Source organism: Oncorhynchus keta, chromosome 13, assembly GCF_023373465.1.
Source record: "Oncorhynchus keta strain PuntledgeMale-10-30-2019 chromosome 13, Oket_V2, whole genome shotgun sequence".
NCBI lineage: Eukaryota > Metazoa > Chordata > Actinopteri > Salmoniformes > Salmonidae > Oncorhynchus > Oncorhynchus keta.
The window spans coordinates 22,432,365-22,457,108 of record NC_068433.1 but is presented as its reverse complement, the minus strand read 5'-3'; the positions used below and the strand labels follow the sequence as shown (position 1 = coordinate 22,457,108).

At 42.8% G+C, this 24,744-nt stretch overlaps 2 protein-coding genes and 1 pseudogene across 3 annotated transcripts; 1 reads left to right on the top strand and 2 right to left on the bottom strand.

Moving 5' to 3' along the window:
* Nucleotides 1-375: 375 nt before the first annotated feature.
* Nucleotides 376-7,669, bottom strand: LOC118392056 (endonuclease domain-containing 1 protein-like). Of its 2 annotated transcripts, none has more exons than XM_035783679.2 (4): nucleotides 7,605-7,669; nucleotides 1,598-1,942; nucleotides 1,097-1,300; nucleotides 376-790 (listed from the first exon to the last, which is right to left on the bottom strand). In XM_035783679.2, exons 2-4 carry the CDS (start codon nucleotides 1,895-1,897, stop codon nucleotides 386-388), a joined length of 909 nt encoding a protein of 302 aa, XP_035639572.2. In that variant the 5' UTR covers nucleotides 1,898-1,942; nucleotides 7,605-7,669; the 3' UTR covers nucleotides 376-385. The 2 variants fall into 2 exon arrangements, with proteins under 2 accessions (XP_035639572.2, XP_035639571.2); XM_035783678.2 differs by lacking the exon at nucleotides 7,605-7,669 and adding an exon at nucleotides 3,118-3,281.
* LOC118392055 (perforin-1-like) lies at nucleotides 2,370-7,455 on the top strand (annotated as a pseudogene).
* A 6,046-nt stretch (nucleotides 7,670-13,715) lies between the features above and the next one.
* si:dkey-85k7.12 (interferon-induced very large GTPase 1) lies at nucleotides 13,716-23,188 on the bottom strand. Its single transcript, XM_035783677.2, has 7 exons — nucleotides 22,940-23,188; nucleotides 22,497-22,594; nucleotides 21,000-21,091; nucleotides 20,122-20,248; nucleotides 19,383-19,634; nucleotides 19,013-19,273; nucleotides 13,716-18,912 (listed from the first exon to the last, which is right to left on the bottom strand). The coding sequence occupies exons 1-7, from the start codon at nucleotides 23,002-23,004 to the stop codon at nucleotides 14,231-14,233; spliced, it is 5,577 nt and encodes a 1,858-aa protein (XP_035639570.1). The 5' UTR covers nucleotides 23,005-23,188; the 3' UTR covers nucleotides 13,716-14,230.
* Nucleotides 23,189-24,744: the final 1,556 nt, after the last annotated feature.

Here is a 24,744-nt window from a genome sequence, read left to right as displayed (position 1 = left end):
GTCCTGTCGGTTTAAGTTCCATGCAGCACACTTTGTTCAGAGCGTTTCTATGAGGTGTGAAGAAGAGTGTTGCTTCGTGATGTGGTTTCTCACACGTTTGACACCGACGAGAGCTTTTTGTTGTATTTTCAGTTCAGTTGATTGATTGTGCATGACAATTATTGACAGTTACCTTGTAAGAGTATAAAATGTGAATAAAATAAAACTTCCTTCAATTGGTCAATTTACACCCCCATTACAGTAAAAAAAACTAAAACAGACACACACACACACACACACACACACACACACACACACACACACACACACACACACACACACACACACACACACACACACACACACACACACACACACACACACACACACACACACACACACAGGCCTATCTCTTCCTTTTCTTCTTGAAGGTGTTCTCTGACACACAGTCCTCGTAGAAGATAGCCAGATTACTATCCATGTCCGTTTGTTTCTTCAGAAAGCTCTCCAGTGTCTTCAAAGGCACCTCTGTGACTCCATGGTCCTCCTGCTCATTCAGTGCATAGGCACCATAGCTAGGGAACATGAAACGCACCTCGTAGGGAGAGTTACGGTCGAACCGTGGGCAACAGTAAGCCAACCACACGTGTTTGGGGATCCCCATGCGGTCCTCGTTCCCCCGACGTATGGTCGCCCCGGAGACTGTCACCCCGGTTACCACGTAGGACTGCTTTCCGCGGCAGAAGTTATTGAGGCGGCGGCGCACGGTATCCAAATAGGAGCTCCAGGTCTCTTCCAGGAAGTCTGTGATCTGGTACCAGGACATTAGCTAACATTAACATAACATTCAATTCTAAATAGGATTATAAACTGGGTGGTTCGAGCCCTGAATGCTGATTGGCTGACAGCCGTGGTATATCAGACCGATTGACAAAACATTTATTTTTACTGCTCTAATAATGTTGGTAACCAGTTTTTAATAGCAAAAAGGAACCTCAGGGGTTTGTGGTATATGGCCAATATACCACACCCTCTCGGGCCTTATTGCTTAATTATAACATGATTTATAACGTCCCAAAACCATTCAAAATACATATTTGATAACAAAATGGCTGACCTGGGGTACCACGTTGGTCAGGGTGTAGGTGGAGGCCTTATCGTCTGGGTCAGCCTGGTGCTGGTCTGGGTTGAGCAGGCCTCGGGAGTACTCCACGGCGTCTGAGTAGTCCTCCAGCACCGCCTGGCTCTCCTGGATCAGAGGCTCCGGGTCATCACTAGGGGGCAGCACCTTCATGTTCCCACCCTCATTCCCAGACACCAGCTGTGGAGTGATTGGGGGGTGATGATTTAATGACAGATAAGATAGTTTGTAAAAATAGGTTTTTGAAAAGTTGAATTTAGATAGTAAGAGTGGTTAGATGACAATCATTCGTTTAGGTGGAGAAAAAGCCCTCATGAAAAAAGACAGGACCCCCAACGCATTGGCTGGTAAGTCATTAAGATGGGACTGTTATTGCAGGAGAATACTGCGGTATTGCATGAGAGTATCACAGTACGTTGCTGCTGAAGATCTCTCTCTACCTGCTGTGATGATGTGACACGATAACAGATCTCTTACCTGTGGCTCGTACATCCAGGGCGTGTCCATCCTCTTCTTCCCGTCGTTCTTCTTAAAGGTGTAGGCTGAGTAGAGGGGCAGGCGACGGCTGCCGTCGTACAGGGTGGCGTAGCGCGCCTTGTCCCCGTAGCGCTGGCAGATCCTCTTGAGGCTGTCCCTGGTCCCGTCGATGCCTGTCGGTGCTGCCCTCATGTAGAAAAACTGTCTGCAGTCTCTAAAGCTGTCGGATACACTGGCACCAGACAGCCAGATCCCTGCCAACAGGAGGAGGGCCAGCAGGTAGACCCGCAATGGACGCATCTCAGCTTGGGTACAGACCCTACAGCGGAGAGGGTGGAGGCAGTACTAGGAGAAATAGGGAAGGCTGTTAATACATCCAGGACTAGACTACTGTAGGGTTCAGTACCAGATGCAGTCCACACAGCACAGAGGGAGGTTGACTGCCAAAGCAAGGAAATGGCTGTGTATGCAAAGTGGCTATGCATAGGACTAATTTGATTGGATGCGTGGTTGGCTAATCATGGAGAGCAGGAGCACATGGGTGAGAGGACTTCAAAAGTAGTCTAGTGTTAAGTGGAATGAAACTTCTGGGCCTGATCTTGTTTTCTAGTGCCATGAGACATTCATCCATCTGTCTGTGAAGTGTTTCTCGTTAGTAAACATCCACTTTCACACCAACACACATTGCAACAGCTTGTGGTGGTATACTGTGTATAGCCAAAGAACTACAGGCCCCGTCTATATAAACAAAGCCTTGACCGCAACAACAACAAAAATACATCCCACATAGTGATTCCTTCAGTCAGTCAGTCATCACACAGACAGACGGACAGGTCAGGACGCTCCATTGTTCTAGGAGTTGATTTTCATCAACCTCATCATTACCAATAGATTGTGATTGATATGTCAGGTAAGAGGTTACTCTATATCAGGGCTATTCAACTGGGGTTCCATGGAGATACTGCAGGGGGTCCTCACATTTTTTTCTAAAAAAAAAATTATATATTTTTTTTATATCGCTAGCAACAACAGAATAAAACACATTTCGAATTACATACATACAGTAGAAACTAGGATAATATATTCTTTCTAATGATGTCAACTTTATTTATCAAACCCTAATATTGAGCAAATTGCACTAATTGGAGCTAATGACAGAGAAATGATAGTCAAAGTATCTAGTCGCTGCAAGTGCAAAGGCAATGGTGCCGCGTTATAGCGGAGACTGCATTCACGGTAAACGCTACATCTATCGGCTCAATGGGAAATTACCTTTACATTTCTATCACACAACCTGTAGCACTTCAGCAATACAGATTGAATCATTTTTACCAAAACACATGGCTAACCTTTATTTAACCAGCTGATATTAGTGAAAATGTGTTTGGAGTTACCTTTTTAGCTAGTAGACTATGTATTTTACACTTCCAATTATAATGTGAAAAGATCAAAATAATACAAATAAAATCTATTCATTTTTAATTGTTGATTACTTCTCCTTGCTATTTAGCTGATAATACCATGGTGGGGGTCCCTGGGTCAGCGGTTGGCCTGGGCGGGAGTCCCTGGGTCAGCGGTTGGCCTGGGTGGGGGTCCCTGGGTCAGCGGTTGGCCTGGGTGGGGGTCCCTGGGTCAGCGGTTGGCCTGGGTGGGGGTCCCTGGGTCAGCGGTTGGCCTGGGTGGGGGTCCCTGGGTCAGCGGTTGGCCTGGGTGGGGGGTCCCTGGGTCAGCGGTTGGCCTGGGTGGGGGTCCCTGGGTCAGCGGTGGCCTGGGTGGGGGTCCCTGGGTCAGCGGTTGGCCTGGGTGGGGGTCCCTGGGTCAGCGGTGGGTCAGCGGTTGGCCTGGGTGGGGGTCCCTGGGTCAGCGGTTGGCCTGGGTGGGGGTCCCTGGGTCAGCGGTTGGCCTGGGTGGGGGTCCCTGGGTCAGCGGTTGGCCTGGGTGGGGGTCCCCGCTCTATAGTCATTCCAAAAGAAAACAATACTTTTTCTTTTGTCGTTTTTTCCCTTTCCTAACTTTTTTAGGGGAACAGCAGTCCAATCACTCTATGCCTTGTACTGTTTAATGGAGATTATTACAGAGAGAGATGGAGTGAGTAGGGAGACAGATAAGAGATGTGCAGTTGAAGAAGTCGACTCCGGTAGCGGACTCCGGTAGCGAACGCCGGTCTCTCACGGGGGCATATGGACTCGAATTAACTGAGCTTTCGCAATACAAATCTCTGGCACATACAGTAACACTCTTATGTGTTTCAGTCAAAATAGCACCACAATATCTTAACACTAGACTACTTTTGAAGTCTGAAAATGTCTGACAACTTTAGATTTTGGTTGAATATTAAAGAACACTATTGAATTGAATATCTACCTCCTCCTCCTCTCCAGGCATACAGACTACTCTGGTGACCCTGCTATGGCTGTGGGGATGGTGGCTGACCCCCGTTCAGCCCTCGTGCACCACGGGCCGGCCAGTAAGGTGCAAGGCTGCCATGTCAGCTCCTGGTACCAACCTGGCGGGCGAGGGTTTCAACATTGTCACCATGGAGCGCAAGCAGGCCTATGTTGTTGATGTGGACAACTGGAAGACCCCAAATGGAGCCTGTACCCTCTGTGTTAACCCTTTCATGGAGGGCCAGACTCAGAGGCTGCCCGCAGCTGTGGTGGACTGGCGTCCCTTGCATCAGTGTCACATGAAGTTGTCCAGCATTGTCTTTGACTCCAGCGAGTCGTTTGTGAGCAGCAGCCAGACAGATGTAATACTACTACAACTACTACAGCTACTACTAATACGGCTACTACTTCTAATACAACTACAACTAATACTACATCTACTACTATAACAACTACTACTACTATAATTATAACTACTACTACAGAAAATAATAATTGATATATTAAGCATTTTATAATAAGACTAATAATATATAGAAATATTAATCAAATGTATAATACCACTAATAGAAATAGAAGTTTACCCCATTATGCGGTAAACTCACTTAATCCACCACCGATGTGTATATATAGGTGGACGGCAGTTGGCAGATTGGTCTGGACGTTAATATCCCCAACGCTAATGGGTCGGCCATGGTGGGGGGTACCCACTCCAGAGCTGCCAAGACGGTGATGAGCCAGTCCAAGGAGGACAAGTACAGCTTCATCAAACAGGATATACACTGCTCCTATTACAGGTTACCTATTACTTCTGTGAATATAATAACTTCACTTGTATTAGAAAGTTCACCTTCCTTTATATAGCCAACACTGCCCTCTATAGGCTATAGTAAGGTATACACTAGATTATAATAGTTGTGCACACACTCTGGGGTGTTAAAGAATAGTTATTTTGCGATAGAAAATCCTGTATGAATTGTAACTACATAATGTGTTTTGTTGACCATTTGTAGCCACATTGTTATTGAATTAAACTTCTTGAAAATAGTCAAACTTCTATCCCCATAGATAGGCCTACTTTTAGGCAGGGACTTTGATGCACCCCTCAAAAAGGCCACAAAATGACAAAACCATTTACAGAAAGATAACAAAGTAGTCTATTCTCTATCTTGGGTTTCTTCCTCAGTTACCGCCTGATAGAGGACCCTCCCCTGCACCCCGAGTTCTCTCGCTCCCTGGGCATGCTGCCCCCCCTCTACACCGACCAGACCAAGGCTGACTACAATCGTTTCCTTGCGACCTTCGGTACCCACTATATCCGGAAGGTTAAACTGGGGGGGCGGGTGAAGGGCGTCACCTCACTGCGCGTGTGCAAGGTAAGACTTCTCAAACTCTGCAAATGACATTCTCATTATTGATAGTGGTATGCCTATTTGTGGTGTACAACTTATTGAAGATGTGTTCATGTATTTAGGCAGATTATATGTAGTTCTGTTTTTAATTTGATTGTATGACATCACATTTTTATTTAAGAGTCTGCATATGTACCCAGATGTTTTAATAAACCCAAACCTAGGCGGCCGTCAATGGTTACAACGAGAACGAGGTCAAGGACTGCCTGGAGGCCGAGGCCTCTGTCGCCACCAACTGCGGAACAGCCGAAGCCAATGCAGAGACAAAGTTCTGCAAGAGTGACCTCAAAAAACGTAACACCAGTGACACCTTCAGCAGTACCTTCAACGAGAGGTTTGATCGTTTTCAGAAATGTTTGGTGGGATTAATGGGCATTATACAAGAGTTATAAAAAACACATTTCCAATAATGTCCTCATGCAAGACAAAACATGACTGACGATAAACAAACATACAGGTTTACCGAGGTGGTGGGGGGACAGACGGACGGAACGCCCGACCTGCTCTTCTCCAAGATTGGTGAAAACTCCAAGGCCTTCGCTGATTGGGCAAGTAGCCTGAAAACCATACCTGATATCATCAACTACTCTCTCCATCCTCTCCACCTATTGGTGAAAAAGGCCAGCAAGAGGGCGGGGCTGAAGAAGGCCGTGGAGGACTACATCCTGAAACACGCCCTGTTCAAGCACTGCTCTGGGAAGCTCCAGGTCCAGTACCCATGACTCCTGTCAGTGTGTGTGCCAGACCAGTAAGGAGATGACCAGCCAATGCTGCCCGCAGGAGAAGGGCTTGGCTCACCTTACCGTCACCGTGAAGAAAGCCAGGGACCTCTGGGGAGACACCACCTCCCAGACCGACGGCTTTGTCAAGGTATTATTCATCTCTTTTATTTTCACATTTTAATTGACTATGAAGTTTGTTTTCAAGTGCACTTTAAAGCTACAGTCTAGGATTTGACAAGGGTTACATCTCCCTAGCCCCATACCCGAGCTGCATACTAAAACAAGTGACAGGGACCTCGTTTTGTCATTTTTCTAATCACATACTGTAGCTTTCAATAAAGTTTGATTTGGTTTGCTTCGTCAAGGTGCTCATGGGAAAAGACGTCAAGCAGACCAGGGTGATCCATAACAACGACAACCCCATGTGGAAGGAGGTCTTCAAATTTGGGACAGTCAAGCTCTCCCTGGCCAGCGAGCTCAAGTTCACTGTATACGATGAAGACAATTGGTCGAACCAACTCCTGGGGGAATGCAAAGTCCAGCCCGTCAAAGCTGGGATTCACGACGATATGTGTCCCATGAGTCACGGCAGCCTGTTCTACTCCTACAAGGTTGACTGCGCCCCAGGGCTTCGGGGCCACACCTGTGGGGAGTACGCCCCTTCCGGGATGAACTCTGACCTCTCTTACCTCTATACCTCCCGCAACGCCCTGAACATGACTCAGGAACTGCTGGCTCACATCCGGATGGGCCAGCCCCTAGGAGACCCTTTGACCTTGGTGAAGCAGAGGGATAATGATCACCCTGCCCTCAGTGAGCCGTGATCAAAATATATGCCCTGTAATGCACTGTAAACCTTAGTCTGCCTATCTAACCTTAATGCATACAATTTCTAATCGCTTGTTCTTTAAAAAAATATAAATGTAACCTTTATTTAACTAGGCAAGTCAGTTAAGAACAAGTTCTTATTTAAAATGGCAGCCTACCGGGGAACAGTGGGTTGACTATCTTGTTCAGGGGCAGAACAACAGATTTTTACCTTGTCAGCTCTGGGATTCGATCCAGCAACCTTTCGTTACTGGCCCAACACTCTAACCACTAGGCTAGTTTAAAGATAGTGTTTTCAACATGCATATGACACACTGACATACAGTGCCTTCGGAAAGTATTCAGACCTTTCGACTTTTTCCAAATGTTGTTACGTTACAGCCTTATTCTAAAATGTATTAAATAAAAACATCTCAACAATCTACACACAATAACCCATAATGACAAAGCAAAAACAGGTTTTTTGAAATGTTTGCAAATGTATTAAATAAAAAAACAGAAATACCTTATTTACATAAGTACTGAGACCCTTTACTATGAGACTGAAAATTGCTCAGCTGCATCCTCTTTCCATTGATCATCCTTGAGATGTTTCTACAACTTGGAGTCCACCTGTGGTAAATTCAATTGATTTGACATGATTTGAAAAGGCACACACCTGTCTACAGTTGAAGTCTGAAGTTTACATTCACTTAAAATTCAATGTATCACAATTCCAGTCGGTCAGAAGTTTACATACACTAAGTTGACTGTGCCTTTAAACAGCTTGGAAAATTCCAGAAAATGATGTCATGGCTTTAGAAGCTTCTGATAGGCTAATTGACATAATTTGAGTCAATTGGAGGTGTACCTGTGGATGTATTTCAAGGCCTACCTTCAAACTGAGTGCCTCTTTGCTTGACATCATGGGAAAATCAAAGTAAATCACCACAGCCAAGACCACAGAAAAACAATTGTAGACCTCCACAAGTCTGGTTCATCATTGAGAGCAATTTCCAAACGCCTGAAGATACCACGTTCATTTGTACAAGCAAAAGGATGCAAGTATAAACACCATGGGACCACGCAGCCGTCACACTGCTCAGGAAGGAGATGCGTTCGGTCTCCTAGAGATGAACGTACTTTGGTGCGAAAAGTGCAAATCAATCCCTGAACATGGGGTGAGACATTCTTACTAATTTACTAGATAACCATTTCGGATTTAAGTATAACTTTTGTATGACTGATGCCTTTAGTGAGAGGTCTAATGCTTTAATATTGAATCATTTCTACCTTCCGAATTCATATTCATTAAATAAATAGGCCCTTTTAATTTTGCCTGGCTTGCCATTCCAAATCAAATGTAATATTTTTTTTGCTCATATAATTTAAAAAGCAGGTCGCAAATAGGTAAACTGTGATATGAGTAAAAAGTTGATCAGGGTGATTTCCCCCCCCCCCCCTCCCCCACACACACACACAAATAGACAGGTAATTCCTTTCCATGGTAGCAAGATCTTTCGAGAATTTATTGGAGTGAGAATTTCTTTCTTTCGGGTTATGTATACCGAGCATGTTCACATCCCGGTCAGAGCATTTTATTGGTAAACTACACGGTAATACAAAGTAGAATTGATATAGTATACTCATTATAATTTGGTTTAAATCCAGAGGTTAGAAAGGAGGGATTACACTTGTGGATTTAAAAGAAAACATGAATCATCAATATACAATTACACCTATCTTTTTAATGTTAACTAGCTAACTTTAGCTGTCTGACTTTATTAGCCAGCTAATTTTCACCATTAACTACATTATTTGATCAGTTAAATTGGCTAACGTCATTAACTACATTATTTGATCAGTTAAATTGGCTAATGTGGCTCAACATTTTTCTGGCTAGCTAATGGAGAATTTGATCCAGCTAGCAATGCTAACAATACTATTTCCACAACACTTTCTCCCTCACCTCAAACTTTGCAAATGCCAGTTTTTTTGGTTACAGCTCATGAAGTACGCTTCATCACCTTTTCACCCTCATCAGGCTTCTCACCTACCTCTTAGTAATAGTTCAGGGGACGTGCTGCTATAACTGGTGACCTGCCTTTCCACTCTCTTTCCAGAGCGTGCGCTGATGCTGTAACTAGCAAGTTGGTTGTCTCCTCTCTCTTCAGTCGCGTGCTGCATTGTTGTTAAACTAGCAACCAACTGACCGGAGCTAACAAACCGCTAACCAGAGCTAGCCAAAAGCTAACCGGAGCCAGCCAAAAGCTAACCGGAGCCAGCCAAAAGCTAACCGGAGCCAGCCAAAAGCTAGCCGGAGCCAGCCAAAAGCTAACCGGAGCCAGCCAAAAGCTAGCCGGAGCCAGCCAAAAGCTAACCGGAGCCAGCCAAAAGCTAACCGGAGCCAGCCAAAAGCTAAACGCTTTTCTAACATTTTACTGTACAACAATTACAAAAGTTCTTAAACATCAGTTACAGCATTCAATTCTCTAAACCATTGGGATATTGTCAGGAGTCTTTTTCAAAAATAAAAATGTTCAGGAGTTAATGCGTTTTTTCTAGATGAAAGGATTGCTTCAATTACTATGTTGTTCAAAACATTACATTCACTTCAACAGGAATGTTACAAAACTATATTGTGGTATTCAGTGTATTGTTGCACTTTACTGACCTGAAACACTGGCTAAATCATGAAACAGGAGAACGTGGCTTCTCTTTCAAAGGTTCAATCAATCAATCAATCAAATGTGTTTATAAAGCCCTTCTTACATCAGTTGATGTCACAAAGTGCTGTACAGAAACCCAGCCTAAAACCCCAAACAGGAAGCAATGCAGGTGTGGAAACACAGTTCTCTCAATTATGAGAACACTGGTGCAGGATCGCATATCGTCCCAGTGCGAAGCGAACACGTCTCACTGACCCCTACTGGCTAACAGCAGTATAAATGCATCACAATGGCTAAACCTTGGGAACTGGCATTTCAGTAAAGGTATTCTAACCCCAATACAAAGGAACAATAAATAAACACAAATGTGACCATAGATTTAAATGTGACGCACAAAAAATGTATCAAGTTGTTTCAGATCTACACATGTGCCTAGGGAGGAGGGGTTAGGATTTCTTCTGGACAGGGCCTAACTATACTGGCCCAATAAGCACATTTCCTAGAGATATCCCTTATTGGGAGAGTTGTTAGGGCGTTCGTCATTGGCCGCTAGGGGAGTCACCCTACTGTCTAATTTTAAGCAATTTACAGTACCAGTCAAAAGTTTGGACACCTACTCATTCAAGGGCTTTTCTTTTTACTATATTGTAGAATAATAGTGAAGACATCAAAACTATGAAATAACACATGGGATCATGTAGTAACCAAAACAAAAGTGTAAAATCAAAATATTTTATATTTGATAATCTTCAAAGTAACCACCCTTTGCCTTTACGACAGCTCCTGCAAGAACCTGTTCTTAATGATGCAACTACGTTTTTTGCCAAAGCAGAGATGCTGAAAAAACGATTTGCCGCACTAGACTTCGATATCGAGCCGCTAACACAAGTAAAGGTCCAGTGCACTACTTTTATGAAAACATATTTTTTAAAATATATTTGTTATTCATATTTTCTATGAATTATTAAAATGTTCAGGGGGTGCTGCAGCACCCTCAGCACCCCTACTTCCCACGGCTATGCTTTCCATGACAGACTGACCAGGTTAAAGCTATGATCCCTTATTCATGTCACTTGTTAAATCCACTTCAATCAGCATAGATGAAGGAGAGGAGACATGTTAAAGAAAGATTTTGTAAGCCTTGAGACAATTGAGACATGGAATGGGCCTTTAAAATGGGGTATGGTAGTAGGTACCAGGCGCACCAGTTTGAGTGTGTCAAGAACTGCAACGCTACTGGGTTTTTCATGCTCAACAACAGTTTCCGTGTGTATCAAGAGTCAACATGGGCCAGCATCCCTGTTGAATGATTTCAATATCTTCAACATCAGTCCATGCCCTGATGACTTCAGGCTGTTTTGAGGGCAAAACGGGTTGCATCTCAATATTAGGAAGGTGTTCCTAATGTTTTGTACACTCAGTGTATAAACTGTATTCTAGTCATGGTCTATCCTATATAACTACTGCTGTACACACCTTTTCTAGTCATATATTGCCAATAATGTCTATACACACCATCAAATAAATATATATTTATGGCTGACATTGCTTGTTCTAATATTTATATATTATTTTAATTTGGGGGATTTTAGTGTATTGTTTTGTATACATCATACATACACAAAAGTATATGGACACTCCTTCAAATTAGTGGAATCGGCTATTTCAGCCACACCTGTTGCTGACAGGTCTATAAAGTCGAGCACACAGCCATGCAACATTGGCACTAGAATGGCCTTAATGAAGAGCTCAGTGACTTTCAACTTGGCACAGTCATAGCATACCACCTTTCCAACAAGTCAGTTCGTCTCGGAGTAACAACGGCTCAGCCGCAAAGTGGTAGGCCACACAAGCTCACAGAATGGGACCGCCGAGTGCTGAAGCGTGTAACATGTAAAAATTGTCCCGGTTGCAACACTCACTACCGAGTTCCAAACTTCCCTTTAATACAAAAGTTTACATAGAAGCATTTACCTCAGTTGGTGTAGCCTACTTTGTTTAAAGACATTCATATCCAGAGTGTTGACTGCACCTCAAAGGCTCACTGTTAAGATAATTTGCCATTGATTGTGTTTGAGGCCTGAAATGTGACGGGGGGGTCGCAAAGTTCAAGGGGGCCGAATGCATTCGCAAGGCACTGTTAAGTATTAACTGCTTAGAGTTCATGCTAAATGTGGTGACAGAGAGATGTACTGTATTTTGTAATTAATACAACAAATGGAATCAAGATCAAATGAATACTCACATACTTTGTGATGACGTATTTTTTTTTAATCAATTCAGATTAAAAAAGGTTCAAATGATCACACACAAAATAATTCAACAGAACACATTGTACATAACATTTTCTACACAAGGAACAACATCTTGAAATTAAATTAATTCAATATATTGTGCTGGTTCAAATCATACCTAAATTGATTCACATAGATAACACCTACTATACATTTAATTTCCTACAATAGGGGTGACATGTCTTCTGAAATGTATTCCGATTCAACATACTATACGGGTTCAGGGGATCATAAAGTCACAGAAAAAAACTAATTATGTAGCTTGGTTTAACAACAAATTATTCACTCTGCAGTGATTCATAAAAAGAGTGTGCAGCAGCTGGCAAGTAGTTGAGCATGGTCATCAGATCTTGGTACTTTTTTTTTTGATGGGCAGAGGACTCTCATATGCTCTAGGGTAGTGGCTTGCAAAATAGGGAGGTTGAGGTGTAGCTCCTTGTTTTGGTTTGGAGATCAGCCACAATTTTCATCCCTCAAATAGACTGTTGCTCTGTCTGGCATACAGATTCCAAGGATCCTCAACTGAAATTAGAACAGAAACAGTTTAAGTTCCTGACATCAATAAACAACTTTCACAGTCAAGCATTGGGATATTTTATTGTTAGAACAACATGTTGCATGTTGATGGGATGTTTGTAAACTATTCTGTGCTTTTAACTACCTCACGGAGGTGATCTGTAGTCCGGCTGGTCGCTTGAGGACAGAATCTGGGAGGTGCCTGAAGTCTTCACATTGCATCCTCATCACCTTGAATGGTTTTGCTGGTTGTGCTTCAAGTATCATCTTTGAAACATCATCAGGTGTATGAGGGACTGACACCTTGCTCCTCTTCTCGATGTTGGCAAAAGATCCATCACAAGGAAGACAAGAATGACCAGAGACCATGAACTTCTGCTCAACGTGGGGAAAGTAACCCATAGAGACGAGCATCGACATGAGATTGAGCATCCGCCAGTTGTTATTCTGCCCACAGCATCTGTCACTGAAGATGATCAACTTGCGCACCACTTCAATATGCAGCTTGCCACCTCAATGGACCCTCGGTGTGCAATCCCTGCAGGATACAGTGTAACGTTACATATAACTAGCTAGCTACTGTAGCCATGTCGAATCATCCGGTGGATGGAGAAAAAGTAGCTGGATATGTTTATTCTATCATCTAGCAATAACATTTGTAACGATAATGTATAAATTAGTAGCCAACGAACTTTAGCTAATATGTTTTCTCTATAGTTACGAATTAGACAACCCAGAACATGCATGTTAGTTATTGTACTCTATAGCTAGCTAGCTTGATTGTTTGATATACGGTTCTTCCACATACCTCTTTTGGACAGCTTTTCCCAGTTTTTTTCTTGACGCTTGCGATTTGTATTGGGTTTTCCCGCATCCAAAGGTCTTCCTTTGCCTGTCTTTCCATTCTTTTAGTTTTGTTTTACGTTTCTTTCCCACATTTTTGCACACATGTATCCTTGTGCACTTGATCGATGTCTACTGGATGTCATAAGGTGAATGCACCAATTTGTAAGTCGCTCTGGATAAGAGCGTCTGCTAAATGACTTAAATGTAATGTAAATGTAAATATAATATACAAGAAAGTGATGAATTATTATGGAACACAATTGGTGTGAAATACTTATGCAGTAAGAAGCATCAGGATGTTTGTGTGTGTGTGTACACGTCTTCTGGTTATAAGTATTATACACAGTCTAATAACAATATTCAGCTAATACAAGTAGCTACTGATATTTCACATGGAAGAAAAACACACAATAGATTATTTCATATCAAAGTGTCTTTGGAAAGTGAAGAGTTCAGAAGTATTAGTCTCAGAATAATGTCATTTTCTAATTCAATGGTTTCAACACTTTCCTGAATAAATGTAAGTAAAGAATGCCAGAACAACGCTTGACTTTACCCAGTGTTACAACAAAATGAACCCATTCACCACATAAGAACCAACACATGTAGTGAATGCTAGCACAAATAAAAACTAAATGTGACAAGAAAACATCTCTTGAATTATGACCATCATTCCAATGCAGATTCTCAAAATATACATAAAAAAAAACAACACATCATTAAGTGTCAATGGTTGCTAAACTTTGATCATATGCAAAAATAAATGATTATTTCTGGGACAGCAAAGTAAATGAGGCAAAGTGTATGACAGTTTTATCATTCCAGCCAGCAGACTCTTCTGCTTAGTGATGAAGCTGATGTCTTGTATTATTAAGTCATGTTCTTTGTTTACTATTAAATTTAACAATTTTGTTTGACTATGGCCTGACACTTCATTACTCTTCAAGATGCCACTCTTCTTCAAGATGATGAAGAGGTTCTCAATTAATGCTAAAAGACTCTCTAAGGCTGTTTTCTGCCTGTTCCTTTGTGATCCGTTTCCAGGAAGGGGGGATATCTCCAGGGTGTGAGACATACTCTTTGGCAAATTCCTTGTTGAATTTTGCCATCACATATTTCCAGTAGTCTGAGGCCTGTATGCTGGGATCTGCCGGGATATGCCAGTTGGGAAAAATTTCTCTGTACTTTTTTAAAGGCTGAAATTCTTCATTTGTCTCGTAGCATTTGAAAGAACCCTCACTAAACACTGCAGAGGAGCAGATGTCAGTGCATAGTTTCCTTGAGTCATTAAACCTGAACTGACCAAGTCCCTGTGGTCTGTGTATTGAGGCACAGTGCTCATTGTGGGCCTCCCCTCCCGCCTCACATGGTGCCCCGCAGAATGGACACTGCTTCCCGCAGCCAAACACTCTTGTGAACAGCTCATTCTGAGGCTTGATTTTCTGTCTTTTCAATTTATGTTTCACATCCTCTGCTTTTTGGAATTCTTCTGTCAGAGACTGTTCCATCTCCACCACAGATGTTTTGAGCCAGTGGGAAAACTGTTCCTGTTTGGAATTGTTAAGGATCATAGTGGCTTCCAACGCATCTTGGGGAATGACCAGCTTCTCTCCAAGTTCCCTGCATATGTCCTGAAGGAATTCCTTTATGTTGTCGTTCTCATTAGTCTGTGCCTTTGAGATTGCCTCATTGATTACTTTGATAATCCCATTGAGTTGATACTTCTCCAATTCAAACATTTTGTTCCCTTGTGAAAAGTGTTTCAAGATTTCATTCAAAATCCAATTCTTGACAAAAGCTTCATAGTGACAAATGTAGCTCACATAGTTGTCAAAGTTGAATGCTGACAGCAGTTGCTTCAGGATAGAGTACTGGAAAAATGTCCGAGAGCTGAATTGAAAGGCATTCTGCCCCGTCAGCATTACGTCAACAATTTCTAGACCCAGAGAATTGGTGACACAGGCTTCTACTGCAGGTCTGAGACACAGGTTGGTGAACTCTGCAGCTTTCTTCTGACACTGATCTTGTCCACTGAACAAGTCTTTGAAGTCTGCCAGGTATTTACCTTTGAACTGTTCAAGGCACCAATGAGGATTGTTTGCACATATGAACTGTTCGTGCATTGCTTGGAAAGCCCTGGATGCAAACCCACAAACGTACAATTTAATGGAGAGTTCAAATTTATTGCTTGTCCCAAGATTTTTGTTGGCTTCCAACTTCTCTTCAATCATGTGCAGGATCTCTTGAATGTATGTGTCATGGTAGTTTGTCTTATTTTGAACAGTCTCTCTCACAAATTCATTGCATTTGTCTATGAGGTTGTCTGCCATGGCCTGGGTTTTTCTTGTGTTCTCATTCATGTAAATGCTATTCACTAACTTCTTTAAGAACCCCCCTGGAGAGACTATGAAGGGTTTTGTTCCATGATCTTCAAGTTTCACATTGTTCAACTTTTCATTCACTGCCTTCTGCATCATGTTAGACCGGAGCTGGCTTAAAACATGGCTCACAATGTCTATTTTCTTCAATCCTGGAAAAGAGAGCTCCTGCACAGTTTCCTCCCACACCTTTTCAAATTCTCTGTCAAGCTCCTGATCTGGCCTCTGACATTTGTCCTTTCTGCAGTTCTCAACCAACTTCAGCACCTTTTCCTCAATCACCGCGGTGTAGTTCTTCTTGATTGTGGCAAGCTTGTTCATTCCTTGTTGAATCTCAACATCAGCGACCAGTTTACTCAAAACAGAGTTTTCTATCTCCCTTTTTAGACTTTTGATGCTGTTTGCGAAATCCTCTCTGTATCTCTCCACCAAGTAGACATGTCCATCTGCCTGTTCATAGTACTTGGTCAGGTTGTCAAGAAGGTTCTTCTCCCATTGGACAAGTTCTATTGAGGCTTCACTTTTCAAATGATGGAGAAAATCCCTCACGTCTCCTGTTTGATATTTCATTGCTATTGTTCCGAAGTTGGAAATCCTTGTTTCAGCATTTGTCATCCATGTGTGCATGTGCTTTCTGAATGACCATTCCCACTTACTGAACTCAACACACAGCTTCATGTAGGCATCAGCCACCAGGCTGTTTCTGAAGCTGAAGATGAAGTTTTCATACTTCACAGCATTCCACAGGCTTTTTGTCCACTCCAGAAAGTCCATGATGTTGTTTCCAGAGGCTCCACAGTTCTGGAAGATCTCGATCATGTTCTTTTTGAACTCGTATACAGACTCGCTGTAACCGGCGTTGACGGGTGCCATTGGGGGGTTCCCGTGCCAAAGTCCAGGAATGTACCAGTTACCAGTCTCTGGGTTGTACTCCATCACATCAGTGAAGCTCTTGTTCTCCTCCTTGTTTTCCATTCTGGCTGCTGCCTGGGTCATCTCGTTTAACTGCTCCAGCAGCATTTTCCGGTCTCTCATGTTCTTATCATGTGCCGAGACATCTGCCACGTTCTGGTGGACAAACTGACACTTGGGTTTCTTTCCCACCTCTTTCATCCGGAGAAAAGCGTGGACCACGATCTGCAGGATGTCCTTCATCTCGGTCGAGTTCTCCATGGCAATATTGATTATAGTGACATCACTCAGGCCGACAACAAGTGTGGCTAGCTCGTTGTCATGCTCGTAGCTGTCATCATGCTGTGCCAGCTCTGGCGACTTCAGCCCTTCTGTGTCGATGATCACTAAGAAGTCGCAGTTCAGCTCTTTTTTGAAGTTGTCTTTGACTTTGATGAGCAGCATAAAGGCTCCTCTTGTGCATCTGCCGCTACTGACTGCGAACTGCACTCCAAACATTGTGTTCAGTAGAGTGGACTTTCCCGTGCTCTGAACACCTAGAACAGTTACCACCAGGATCTTGCTCTTCGGTTGCACCAAGACATTGAGTTGATACAGCACATCACTCACCCATCTCAGAGGTATGTTAGATGCGTCTCCATCCACCAGCTCCAGAGGAAACCCATCCAGAAGCAACTCAGCACATAGTCTGGGCAGGTGCTTCAGTTGTTGCCTAGACTCTTCAGCTTCTTCCAGTAAGACTGCAGATTCATACAGTTGACCCATTTCACGTAGGAAATGCTCAGTTCCCAAAGAACTGTTTGAAATCTGTCTGTCAAGGTCTGCAATTTCATCTTTGTTTTCAGATGAATCCTGAGACTTTTCTTTGTACAGCTCTCTAAGGCCAGAAAGGTTTTTACGAGCCATATTGTCCAGGTTCATTCTCATCCATTTCAAGAAATAGGTCCTTTCTAGCCCTGCGCTTGATATTGCATTTATGAAGCAGGTCATTGCCTCTGAAATGTCATATCTCCTTTGCTGTTCCCTAAGTTGTCTCTTGTCTGTTTGGAGTTCACTTTTGTACATCTCTAGGTTCTGGTTCCCAGCTTTCCGCAGTCTGCATTCCTCCTTCTCCAGACGTGCCAGCTCCTTCCAAATCTGTCCTTGCAAGGGAAGCTGACTTTCCTTATACTGTGGTGTGTCATAAATCTTTGACGTGATTGCGTCAGCATTTTGCTTGGCACTCTGACATTCTTTGTAGTCCTCATCAACCAGTATTCCAAGCTCATGCGCCACTTCAGCCATCTGCTCCAATGGCATTCTGGACTTTGAATTCTTAATCAACTCACCAACTGTGTTTCGCAGGTTCTTCACAAAGTCTGCATCATTCATCTGTTTGGTCTTCAGGATGATGCTGCTTTTTTTCAAGTTCAACTCTGCTGCTGTTCTCTTCAAAGCATCAATGCTGAAGCTCTTGCTCTGTGTGTTACCCACCAGAAACAGCTGAGCCTTGGTGTGTTGGCTGGTCAGTAGCTTGTACTTGGTGTCCAGGTTGTCAAAGAACACAAAGACTGCTGCAGACGTCTGGCAAAGAAATGAATATTGTGTTTCAAAAGACCTGATGTCCCCTCTAAGATTGGATACAGCAATAGCTTCACCAAAAATATCAATGTTTTTTTTCCCGCTTGGGAGGTACCAGCTTATCTCAACCAATCCGTTGGATATTCTCCTTGGGCTATCGCCACATTCCATGTCATGGTGGACAAACGTGTCGTGATACTGTTGAGGATTACTCAGCAGCTTGTTTAGAATCTGAGACTTGGACAGAGAGCACTCGCCCAATCTGACAAAAGAGACCATAGGGAGGTCAGAGAGAACAATCCTGTCTTCAACAAATCCTCTGGAATCTGCCAATGAATGCGGTCTGAACTTCTTGACAATGTCTCTCATGGCCCAGAGCATTAGCGTACACTCTTCTGTGTCACAATTGGGGAGAAGCAGGGGCACTGAAAACTGACACATTGACATTTTCAAAACCATCTCTTGCTGGAGAAAACCATTGGAACACAGAAAGAGAGCAGTCACAATGTCCAAGGGGTTTACAACATTACTAGAGTTCAGGTTATCAACCAGACTCTCCAGATCTAGATCTATGTTGCAAAATGAAGCATCACAACTTGCCTCGCCTTCTAATGAGGTACATTTCACACTCCTAGCAGTCACATTCACCATCATCAACCTCTTTAGGAAAATCCATGGCAGGGCTGAGAGAGTCTGAGCAGGTTCATCGGTGACAGTCTTCTCATCAATCTGCAGCACGGTGCTAAGGTCGAGCTTCTCTGTGTAGTGTTGCGCCAACCCCAGGTCCAGCAGCAAACTCTCCAGGTGGGTTTCTGTGTCGGGAAAGAAAATAACGGTTTCAGATCTGACCTCCTTGGTTGTCAATCAATCGATTGTAAAACATCCTCCCGTCACACGTTTCAACACACTCACTTGTGCGGCCATATGTCACCACCGACTTGCTTTGGGTCCCGTTCTTCAGCACCGTAGAGACGTGAAAGGAGTACTTGACACCTGGACTCAGACTGGAGAACGTCAGGGTGTTGGACTCCGTTGTCATCTTCTGGACTTCCTCCCCATCACAGGAACAGGTCACGAGACATGCCTCAGTGACACCAATCGGTTTGTCCCAACCCAGAGACACTGATTCACTGCTGACTTGGTCAATCTTTACCTTTTCAGGTGGCAGAGGTTCTACAAAAAGGACAAAAAGGGCCCAATTCAATTACAACTTGAAGAATGAAAACAAGTCAAACAATTCGTCCTGTAATGCAAGAGGAAATGTTTGAATCGTTGCACTTACTTGTATACATGGACATTGTGATCACCGGGCTCAGATTCCCATCTTCTGTGACCGATGTGACGCTGAATGTGTACTCCGTCCCGGGAAACAGACCTTCCACATCAGCGCTGTTGGACCCTTGGATGGAACGGATCTCTCTCTGGGTGTTGCAGGAGTAGGTCAACTCGTACCTCCGGTCAGACGGGCGCCAGCTCAGAGAAACACAGTCACTGCCAACATAATGAACTGTTATCTCTCCGGGGGAGGAGAGGTCTGTGGAAGAGAGCAAAAAATGTTTGAATAACTTGCACATATATACAAGAAGAAATATATAAATGTTTCATCTCTGGGCTAGGAAATGAGATATAGCAGCCAATCACAAACCTGAAAATATCGTTCAGCTATACATAATGAGTCTTCAACACAACTCTTCAGGCATGAAACATTTATAAATACATGCTATTATACTGCATCATCCCTACTGTTGTTATGCTATAATAATGACAATAATATTAGTAAAATAATAACAGTAGTGAAATAGTGATAAATAGTGAAAAACGAGTGAAAGATTATTTTTAAACAGTGCTGATCGCCATTCACAGTGAATAAAGTAACGTTCCTTAAATGTTGAAATGCAAATAAGCATACATGCAGTGTTTGTGAATGGAAAGCAACTGGTAATGATTTTATTCAATTATAAAGTATACGATTGTCACAAATTCAGAGATACGGTATAATTCCTCTAATATTATTGAAGTACCTGCTACAGCAGCATCCATCTGTTGAGATGGCTCTGTCTCCAGACTGTCAGCTTGTACTCTCTGAGATGTGTCCTCATCTTTCCCAAGATATAAGTCAAGGAATAGATCACTTGCATCTTGAAAGTCCTTCAATTCAAAAGGAAAACGTCTACAGTCAATTGAATGTTAAAAAAAATGAATAAAAATGTACCACAAACTGCAAAGTACTTGATAAAAGAGTGTATGTACATTGTTATGGCTGTCATTGAACAACCCCATGCCATGATTAGATGGTGAAAAAACACACCGTTCTTTAAACAATAAAAGCTAATTTACCAACATTTCTGAAAATAGATATGCATTTTGGAAATAAACTATTCTTATATACAGGTAACTGACAAAATAAAGGAAATGAGGGATACAAAGGATGCATTTACACAGACAGCCCAATTCTGATCTTTTTTCCCCTAATTGGTCTTTTGACCAATCAGATCAACTCTGAAGAAGATTTGCTGTGAGAAGATCTGATTGAGCAAAAGACACTTAAAAACCCCATCATAATTGGGCTGCCTGTTTGTTTAAACGCGGCCAAAGTGTATTAAAAGCAGGTGTGGTTCCTGAGTTAATTACGCAAATAACATCCCATCATGCTTTGGGTATTCAATTAGAAAAACACCCAGTTACCCATTATTTTGGCAATGTCCCCAATCACTTCCCTGGGGCATTGAGATATTATTTAGACCAGAGGAAAGAGTGACCCCACAAAAACACTTCCAGCAGCAGCTGGTTTCCTATTCAGGGACCGAACAGGACCAACCCTGCTTAGCTTCAGAGGCAAGCCAGCAACACATTTATATCTGCAAAAACCTCCGTGTGAAAGAGCAACAGCACACCCTACCTCTTCATCTGAGGAGCTATCCATTGGCAGGGTGTCTTCAGTCGCTCCACTCCTAACCCGGTCAAAGGTCACATCTTTTAGACTGCATGGTTCTGAAATACGTTTGGGGTAATAGAGTGTTACAATGCCAATCAAATACATGTTGCAGCACATCAAAAAGTTGGTGAAGCATTATCAGATGCATTATTTTCCATTATATCTCACCAAAGAGAAAAAGCACTACCTGTAATATTGATAATTATGGCATTTATCCAAAGCGACTTACAGTGGTCCTGGCTGCCAGGGGGGGGGGGGCACACTTTAGCTAGGTTGTTTAGCCCATATATTTTGTTCTAATGTTTGAGTCCCTCTAAAATGTGTAGAATTGTAGGAATTAGCTTTAATGCGGCAAAAATAATGTCTGCAATCCATGACAAACTGTGTATAAGAACAGGAAATGAGCTTTAAAACTGCAAAATCCTTTCTCTGTCAACAAGAGAGGTGTTATCAGTTTGTGTCGTGAACAGTGCTAGTAGAAATAGACGTGGCACTCGCACAGCGTGTAGGTGGGGGGCAGGATGTTCCCCAATGCTGGAAGGGGGGCCTGAGTGAAAAAGTTTGGGAACCCTGAACGAAGCTACAGAGGACCATCCCTTGACACTGATTCAGGTCAGATTAGTTCCCCCCCCCCACACAGGGTTAGAATAGGTTGATCCTAGATCAAAAACTAAGAATGGGGGGGGGGGTAATAATTATTTGCCTGCGCCTCAGCTCAGGGATTCTATCCAGCAACCTTTTGGTTACTGGCCCAACGCTCTACCCACTAGGCTACTTGGTGGTCCTATTAGGTGCTCCTAATGTTTGTACACTCAGTGTAGTTTATCAGTTACCGAACATAAAAATCCCTGGGCAACTGTGGACAGGGCCTATACACTTAGCAAGGATTTTTTTGGGGGCAATGATTTATATATAAACCCTGGATTGCTAATGGTATGCATTGGCCAATTAGCGGCTTTGAAACTACCAGTCGCCATATTGGTACTCCCCAGAACGAACAGACTTCCATAGGAATTAATGGTATTTTAGTATTTCTTTGTTGATTTGGGATACTTAACATTAAGTACCTCAGAAAATCTATACTTTAAGGTATGTTTATGTTTAGTTCACATAATTTAAAATAATAAATTACGGTGTCTGTAACAGAATATACAAAACGAATGTAGACGTTAATAAATGCATTTCTCTAGCTTCCAAAACATTTTTTTCAATGGGGAGGAATAACAAAATGACTGTGCAGTGGCTTCAATACAATGCCCCTCGTCAGTCATGCAGGTTTCACCATTGATAGATACATTGTATTTTATTTGTAAACGTATTCAATGTACGTGTGAATGTCAATAGATTGTTTCGTTTTTATTAATAGCGTGTTATATTTTGTAGTGTATTTTTAAGAATAACTGAGACAAATACAGCCGAAATATGACTTCAGGTCTTTTAAAAAGTCCCGAGGCTACCTACCTCCCTCTTCCTCGACGATTGCTTTACATCTCAAGCAAAACCGCTGTCCCTCCTCACAAAGCATGTGACATCGAATACACTTCATTTTCCGAAAATGTCTGCCACAGAAAAACATCAATAATGTGCATAGCAGTAAAGTGAAATGTTGTAGTGATTTAGGCACCACATATAATTAATACAAAAAAATCATGAATGCCGCATTATCGGATCATGAGAATGTTGAAAAAAACACATCACATATTTGCATTCACAAAAAGTATATTAGCCTACAAGTAGCTTAGTTCATAATAAGCTACCGTTACTGTGATATTACATGTACAATTTATTAGGCCTACGTGTTGTATAACATTCCATTTTTGTAATAAAGATTTTTTTTAAACGTTACCATGTGATTTAGACCATTAAAGAGTTTGATTAGCAAAGTTTGATGATACACGACTCACCTCCTGATCACTCCGCAGCTCAATGACGGATAATCAAACGTTCGAGTGGGATGAACCATGTGCATGAACGACAACCTGTTTTATCTTGCATGACAACATTCATGCCATCATATTTGAAACATTTTCAGACCTTTACTGTATTCGCCTACGTTTTATTAGGATGTAATTAACGTTAAATCTTTTTTTATATCCTAATTTGGTTCAGGCCATCTATGCTTATGCTTTCAGTTTCATTTCCTTGAAATGCGAAAGTAAGGTAATTAATAGCCTAGTTGAGGGAGAGGCAGCCGAGGAGGAGGAGACTAGAAAAAGTTTTGGCATAGATTCAAAATCAACTTGTATTTGTTACATGCGCCGAATACCTTACCGTGAAATGCTTACTTACAAGCCCTTAAACGAACAATGCAGTTTAAAGAAAAATAAGAAAGTATTATTAAAAGGAACTGAAGTAAAAAAAATAAAAAATAAAAAAACAAATAATTAAATAGCAAAAATAAAATAACAGTAACAAGGCTATATAGCGGGGTACAGGTACAGAGTCAATGTGCGAGGGCACAGGTTAGTTGAGGTAACATGTATATGTTGGCACAGGTAAAGTGACTATGCATAGATAATAAACAGAGAGTAGCAGCAGCATAAAAAATGGGGGAGGGAGGGGTCAACGCAAGTAGTCCTGGTAGCCATTTGATTAGCTGTTCAGTAGTCTTATGTCTTCTGGGAAGAAGCCTTTTGGACCTAGACTTGGCGCTCTGGTACTGCTTGCCGTGCGGTAGCAGAGAGAACAGTCTATGACTAGGGTGGCTGGAGTCTTTGTCAATTTTTGGGGCTTTCCTTCGACACCGCCTGGTATAGAGGTCCTGGATGGCAGGAAGCTTGGCCCCAGTGATGTACTGGGCCGTACGCACTACCCTCTGTAGTGCCTTGCAGTCGGAGGCTGAGCAGTTGCCATACCAGGCGGTGATGCAACCAGTCAGGATGCTCTCGATGGTGCAGCTATAGAACTTTTTGAGGATCTGATGACCCATACCAAATCTTTACAGTCTCCTGAGGGGGATTGACGTTGTTGTGCCCTCTTCACGACTGTCTTGGTGTGTTTGGACCATGATAGTTAGTTGGTGAAGTGGACACCAAGCAACTTGAAGCTCTCAACCTGCTCCTCTACAGCCCCAGCGATGAGAATGGGGGCGTGCTCAACCCTCCTTTTCCTGTGGTCCACAATCATCTCCTTCGTCTTGATCACTTTGAGGGAGAGGTTGTTATCCTGGAACCACACTGCCAGGTCTCTAACCTCCTCCCTAAATGCTGTCTCATCGTTGTCGGTGATCAGGCCTACTACTGTTGTGTCATCGGCAAACTTAATGATGATGCTGGAGTTGTGCTTGGCCATGTAGTCATGGGTGAACAGGGAGTACAGGAGGGGACTGAGCAAGCACCCCTGAGGGGCCCCGGTGTTGAGGAGATGTGTTGTTACCTACCCTTACCACCTGGGGGCAGCCCATCAGTAAGTCCAGGATCCAGTTGCAGAGGCAGGGTCCATAGTTTAGTGATGAGGGCACTATGGTGTAGAACGCTGAGCTGTAGGCAATGAATAGCATTCTCACGTAGGTGTTCCTTTTGTCCAGGCGTGAAAGGGCAATAGAGATTGCGTCATCTGTGGATCTGTTGGGGCGGTATGCAAATTGGAGTGGATCTATGGTTTCTGGGATAATGGTGTTGATGTGAGCCATGACCAGCCTTTCAAAGCACTTCATGGCTACAGATGTGAGTGCTACGGGTTGGTAGTCATTTAGGCAGGTTACCTTGGT

What these genes read in the sequence shown, in the direction of transcription:
- LOC118392056 (XM_035783678.2), bottom strand. An exon ending in CCTGGATGTACGAGCCACAG is followed by an intron (nt 1,301 to 1,597) that starts GTAAGAGATCTG and finishes ATCACTCCACAG; the next exon opens with CTGGTGTCTGGGAATGAGGG. An exon ending in TGACCAACGTGGTACCCCAG is followed by an intron (nt 791 to 1,096) that starts GTCAGCCATTTT and finishes TCCTGGTACCAG; the next exon opens with ATCACAGACTTCCTGGAAGA.
- si:dkey-85k7.12 (XM_035783677.2), bottom strand. Translation starts at nt 23,004, where the DNA reads ATGCACATGGTTCATCCCACTCGAACGTTTGATTATCCGTCATTGAGC. An exon ending in AATCGTCGAGGAAGAGGGAG is followed by an intron (nt 21,092 to 22,496) that starts GTAGGTAGCCTC and finishes AACGTATTTCAG; the next exon opens with AACCATGCAGTCTAAAAGAT. An exon ending in GATGGATGCTGCTGTAGCAG is followed by an intron (nt 19,635 to 20,121) that starts GTACTTCAATAA and finishes TCTCTTCCACAG; the next exon opens with ACCTCTCCTCCCCCGGAGAG.